The sequence below is a fragment of the Capsicum annuum genome, unplaced genomic scaffold (assembly GCF_002878395.1).
Source record: "Capsicum annuum cultivar UCD-10X-F1 unplaced genomic scaffold, UCD10Xv1.1 ctg4948, whole genome shotgun sequence".
Lineage (NCBI taxonomy): Eukaryota > Viridiplantae > Streptophyta > Magnoliopsida > Solanales > Solanaceae > Capsicum > Capsicum annuum.
Genome location: NW_025857272.1, coordinates 27,150 through 34,074, shown reverse-complemented (window position 1 = coordinate 34,074; position 6,925 = coordinate 27,150). Strand labels below are relative to the sequence as shown.

Sequence of the window (6,925 nt, the reverse complement as noted above, 5' to 3'; positions counted from 1 at the left end):
ATCTTACAAACAACGAGCTATATGGAAGTGGAACCCATCCCTTTCGATACATTGAAACTAATTAATAGGACTTACTATAACTTTGATCTCTGGAGTAATGAATTCTAAGGTACGATCCCAAGTGACATTACAAAATTTCCTTTTTCTTAATATCCTCAAATTAGCCAACAATAAACTAGAAGGTCCAATCCCACCTGAAATCGCCTCGTTAGATCGACTCAAAAAATTATGTTGCCAACAACATGTCGACAGGGCAAGTGCCATTTTATACTGTACACAAAAAGTTTAGCCTTATTTAAAGACAAGTATAGAAAGAATTAAAGATCAAAAGACACAATTAGATTGCAATATATATAGAAATTTTATGGATACTCAATCACATTCATCTAAGTAAACGACAAAGTATTTTCTGCGGTATCAAAAGTTAATCCTATACCTCTTCCTACAATTGTGAAGCGTTCATCCCACGCACCAAAGCCAGACAGAATAACCCCCTAACCAAAAACACGACTCGCTGCTGTGACGGTATCAGCACATTATCTAGGTCTTCGTTGCTGAAGTACATCAAAACATTGGGAAAATGTGGTGAAACACCTGGATCCACCTTATAGCAAGTGTCGGAACCTCCTGTTGGATCATCAACCAAAGGAAAGTCTTGTACTTTTTTTCTGAATGTATCACGAAATACATTATAAAGATCTCGAGGGAAAGTCGTAAGAATTGTTCCCGTATCCACGACGCGACCACCGTCTATGTCATTTCTAAAATTCCTGATTGATGGGTTCAGAGGGATTTCCTTATTGTTAATAAAAAGTTTATAAAGGTTGATGAAATATAAGTAAGGATAGGCGGGATTTGGCAATATCTCTGCTGATATTCTTTGATCAAATGGCGTTGTGTGGAAGCTAATTGTTGCACTTCCAGAGTACAGTCCCGGTAGACACATGGACATAATGTCTGCTAGAAATTGCGATGGTAATGAATATCCACCAGTCAACACTCTACGCCCCAGGCCAGCAATTCCAGCATATTCGTGACTAAAAGACGCGTCTCCGCTCGTTTGATCCTTTCCACAACCAAAAAGAATTCTTTTCTGATTTTGGTCTAAAACAAAAGTAATCACATCCTCCGCAATCCAACCTCTTGTTCTTGATTTATCCGCGTATGTCACATCGTAGACACACGCACCAGTACTCTGCTTACATTTAATATGATTGGACGTGCGAGTTTTTCATGTGTTCCCGATTTACCTTCATTATATATAGGATCATCTTGATCGTAACATCCCCTTCCGTACATGGTTTACATTGCCACCAAATCAAATCACTGCCAGTGTCTATTAGCAAGTAACTTTTAATTTGTTCACCGCCAATAGTAAAAGATGCAACATACTCACCATTTATGTAATGTGTACTTGTTGTTTCCGGAACCTTGACATCGGCACTTTTACTCGTCAGATTTCCGTTTGCACCAATCGAATTACCATTTCCAAATATTGATGCCAAATGACTTACTCTAGCTTGAGAACGAGATAGCTTACTTTTAAGTAAAGAGTCATAGTTCTTGTACTTTGACTTTTCAAATAAATCGCGACTGAAAAGAGTAAAAGTATAGGATGGCCTTGGAGGATCTGGAAGCTTAGTTAGATCAATAGACATAAATCTTTTTCTAGCTTCCATAATGTAACTGAAGTTAAGGGATAACAAATATTTTTCATTGGCAAAAGCTAGTAGAAAAATTGAGAAAATAATTGAAATCAAAAGGTGAATACGGAGGAACTTCTCCATATTGCATAGAAATTATTGGGTTTGAGTTATGTCTACTGCTGCTTGCACTCATCAATATACACTGGTTTATAAGTTTATGTATTTAGTACCCTATTCAATTTTATGCCAAAATAGCAAGAAACATAGGATTTGAATTATGTATATTTAATTTTAATCTTTAAGTCAATAGTTTGAGCAACTACTCAATGAAAGTCAATTTTTTCACTTTTCCAAAACATTGGTCTCAATTCAATATTTCCACTATTCCAAAACAGTGGTGTCAATTTCCTTACTTTGACTAACATTTTAGGATATATTTTTAAGATGAAAAAAGGTTATAATATACGGTACTTTTCATATCGATTTTGAATATATATATATATATATATATATATTAATTTTAAGATATCGAATTAATATAATCTAATTTAATTTACTTTAAAAATTAGTCATTTGACTCTCAAAAAGTAAAAAATGGCAACTATTTTGAAATAGTTGGTGTGGTAGATTTTCTACATTGACTGAAAAAAGGATTAATATTTGACACCTATTTATTATTTGTCAAATAAATAAAATATTTCTTTTTCAAGATTAAATCCTAAATTTAGAGCAGGTGTGTTTTTGATTTGGTGAAAAATCAAACCAAACCAAATCTACTGAAAAATCAACATTTGATTTGATTTTAAATACTAAAAAATGATATTATTTATTTGGTTTTGGTTTTTATTAAAAAAATTTCTTTGTAAAAAGAAAGATAAAAAATAGTATAAATAAATCTTATAATTATTTGTATATATGATATTAGTTTTTCATAAATAATTATAAATATTTTGTACTTTCAAATCATCAGTTTGATTTTAGTAGACTTGTTTCACATACACTACAACACTTGCAAATTTTGTTTCTTTAAAGTTATGTCCAAACCCAACATTTGAAGTCGTTGTCTCTATTTCTCTTGTCTTCTTCGTCAAATCTGTCCAACAACACTTGATAATTCGTCAATTTTATTTGAATTTATTGTTTCTTGTTGAAGTTGTTGACATTTTATATGATTCCGTTTTACTAGTAGCATTGATAGCTGCCTTGAAACAAATTCTCCAGTCACCTTACCATCCCAACTATGTTGCCCTCCATATGTCTTTTTTTGGTTTTGTCACTTCCACTTCTTTGTTGCCTAGGTGAGAGAACCCATCTTTGTCCACCTTATGAAAACATGTCCAACATATCATCCTCATCGAACATATCATCGCGCAAGTCAACATCATAAGGTGTAGTTGGACTAGGTCCGGAAACCACAGCTCGCATTCTTGGTGGCATGCAGAGGCATATCCAGGATTTCAAAAAGACAGGTGTACTATTATGAAAATATTTCGAACGTTGGTTCACACATCTATATTTAAATGTTTTTAGAAAAATATAACACCACGTATATATGATCTAGGAAGGAAAGCATAGGTTCACGTGAACCTGGTGACCCCCACTTATATCAATTGCATTCAATGATACATATCATGGGAAGCCAAGTTTTCTTTTTTAGCATTTACATTAGAAGTACATGTCACTGATAGTACTGATAGTAACCATGACCTGCTTATACACCTTGTCAATTTTTGTTATGTCATCATGTTGATTCCATGCAATGTTAAAGTTGTACAATATCAGTCTTGTTTAAATTTAACCAAGTCTGCCGAATGCTATCTTTTAGCTTTAATTTTTAGGTTGTTATTGTTTTCCTAGCATTTGAAGTAGAAGATAGTTGTTTCTAAAGTTCAGGAGAGTGTGGTTAGTGAAATTTGTTAGTGGTTTAGTAGGATTATAATTCTATAATTTGCAATTCCATTAAAGCGCCATCGACAGAGTGAATAAAACAATTGTCCATTTTTACTCTGCAAGCTATATCTTTCTCTTAAGGCTATAACTCTTTTGTATTGAGCTTATTCTTTATTCAAGTTCTTCGCCCCTCTTCAACCTAGGAAGTGGTGTTGTTCCAGTGGGTATTTCTAAACATACTTCAAACTATGTTCAAGAGTAAGTTATCAAGAACTACAATGAAGCTCAACACCTTCAAACACATATTCAATTGAATAATCAGAAGAATAAGCAGAAATTTAAGAACCAAGTCCACCAACTTCACAGTGTGTCCTTAAGGAATTTATTTCCATCAAGTACCCGAGGTTATGGAATCTTTCCTCCCAGGATAAAATGGTTCACTTTCTGAAAGTAGCGATACCTCAAACTTTTAGAAACTTCGAACACACTCAATAGTTTGATGATCACAAGAGAGTTTTTAAGAAGAAGAAGAATGTTTTCAACTCAAAAAAAATTGTCTTTACCTGAGGAAAAATTCAAGTATGATCACAACTATTGGAAAGGTCATAACCATTCAATCCGAATAGGTGCCTATTCAAATTGAATCCTTTCTCTTAGTGTCTCTCCAAAAAAAACTCCACCTTTTTCATTTTCCATTCACACCTCTTAATAACCCAACAATCCCCTACATGAATTGGAAATGCATATCTTATCAAAAATTTACGGACAAGTATGTGATCATCAAGCAAAGACTAATTGTATCTGAATAAGTGGGTTTTCCTTTGAACTTTCTGTAGTGAACTTGCATCGGATGCACTCGGTCAGTTGGTAGATTTGATTCTTTGAACTGTCGAACTTTAATATACACTTAGACAACGCATGTCACATCTCACGATTTTGTTTGTTCCATCCATGAACACAATTCTCACGATTTTGTTTGTTCCAGCCATGAACACATCCTAGTTTCATGAGAGCGTAGAGAATAGGCCTTTTCTAATATTATCCTTGAAGTAGCTTCTACTTCACCCTCACATAGGTTATTTCTAAACGTTCAATCCTATAGATTAAACTATTTGGTCAAATCTACCAAATTTAGATAACCATTAAAAAGCTTCACACCATAAGCCTTATCCTTGTTTCCTAAACATTGCCTACATCATGAGAATGGGTTGAGTATATTGACAATGTTGAACCGTCAATCACAACTTTGTTTGATCTCCTTGAACCTAACTCCTGGGATCTCTAGTCTGCTAGATAGAGTTATCGCATACTGACTTGTCCTAAGCCATAAACCCATTTCCTTCAATGTTCTCTCAAATCCTTCTGTAGATAAGCCTGATGGATCTGACATATAATCCTTTGACTTCATATAGTTAATAGTGATAATTCCACTAGAGAGTAGTTGTTTAATGGTATTATGTCTACGTCTTGGCTATCACATCATGCTCCCTGCCTTACCTATCGTAGCTTGGCTATCATAGTGGATACATACTGGTACTAATGGTTTGGGCCAATATGGAATATCTTCTAAAAGATTCCAGAGTCATTTAGCTTCTCAACGGCTTTATCCAATATGATAAGTTCAAATTCCATTATAGAGTGGGCAATACATGTTTATATGAACGATTTCCAAGAGAATGCTCCTCCACCTAAAGTAAATACATATCCACTCGTGGATTTTATTTTATTCGATCGGTGATCTAATTTGTATCACTATATCCTTCAACTACCATTGGATATTTATTATAATGCAAAGCATAGTCTTGAGTGTATTTAAGATACCCCAAAACTCTTTACATTGTCATCCAATGAGTTTTTTGGGATTACTCATGTACCGACTAAAATTACTAATAGCACATGTTATTTCTGGACCTGTATGGTTCATGATATACATTAAACATCCCAACACTCTTGCATAGTCCAACTGTGAGTCACTTTTACCTTCATTCTTTTGAAGTGCAAAGCTCACATCTAATAGAGTCTTGACAATACTGAAATCCAAATACTTGAACTTTTCAAGTACCTTTTCAATGTAATGAGATTGTGACAATACCAATCCCTGTGGAGTTTTATGGATTCTTATTCTTAAAATCACATCTGCAACTCCAAGGTCTTTCATATCAAACTTGGTCTCAAGTATTTGTTTCGTAGCATTTATGTCAGAAATATCTCTACTGATGACCAACATATCATCCACATACAAACAAACAATGACCTTGTGATTTGGAGTGTCTTTAATGTAAACACGTGTATCACATTCGTTTCACATTTATCACATTCGTTTATCTTAAACCCGTTTGCCAACATGGTTTGGTCAAACTTTACATGCCACTGTTTGGGTGCTTGTTTTAGTCCATAAAGTGAATTAACAAGTTTGCACACCTTCTTTTCTTTACCAGGAACCACAAAACCCTCGGGTTGTTCCATATAAATTTCTTCCTCTAATTCTCCATTTAGGAATGTATTTTTCACATCCATTTGATGGATTTCAAGACCATATACCGTCGCCAAAGAACCTATCATCCGAATTGAAGTTATCCTTGTTACAGGCTAGTATGTATCAAAATAATCAAGGCCTTTTTTTAAGTCTTTTACTACAAGTCTTGCCTAGTATTTATCAATAGTACCATCCACTTTCATTTTCCTTTTGAAGATCCATTTAGAACCTAATGATTTATTTCCTGGGGGAAGATCAACCAACTCCTAAATATGGTTACTCGAGATTGATTCAATCTCACTATTAACTACCTCTTTCCAAAAAGATGAGTCTAAAGACAGTTGAGGTTTATTTTCTAAGAGAAATATTACAAAATCCGATCCAAACAAAGTTAACATTATTTGATGTGTACTACGTCTTGGATTCTCAGCATTATGTACATCCTCGTTTGGTTCACTCGAGGTTGTCTAGACCCACCACCAGACTGTTCATGTCTAGTTTTATACGGATAATTATTTTCAAAGAGCTCAACATATATTTTCATTGATATCCGGATATTTGAATTAATGAATCAAAAAATGACATGCTTTAGTAATTTTAGCATATTCTATGAACACGCAGTCCATAGTCTTAGGTCCTATCTTCAACCTTTTAGGCATAAGAACTTGAACTCTGCTAGACACCCTCACACTTTGAAATATTTTAAGTTGGGTTTCCTTTCCTTCCTTTCCATTTTTTATATGGAATTGATAGTGTATTACTATGGGACACTCTATGGAGTATTCAGTTAGATGCAAGGATACCATATAAGAATTTCCCTATAATAGCATATTGTAGGTTTTCCTGAGCAATGAGAGATTTGACCTTGGAGGATTTCCAAGTAATGTTGGGTTCTCCATGAAGCACAACAACC

At 34.2% G+C, this 6,925-nt stretch overlaps 1 protein-coding gene across 1 annotated transcript; it reads right to left on the bottom strand.

Annotated features, from left to right (window-relative positions):
- Positions 1-442: 442 nt before the first annotated feature.
- Positions 443-1,679, bottom strand: LOC107876608 (protein ASPARTIC PROTEASE IN GUARD CELL 1-like). The gene is made up of 2 exons (XM_047403894.1): positions 1,251-1,679; positions 443-1,195 (listed from the first exon to the last, which is right to left on the bottom strand). The coding sequence occupies exons 1-2, from the start codon at positions 1,677-1,679 to the stop codon at positions 443-445; spliced, it is 1,182 nt and encodes a 393-aa protein (XP_047259850.1).
- Positions 1,680-6,925: the final 5,246 nt, after the last annotated feature.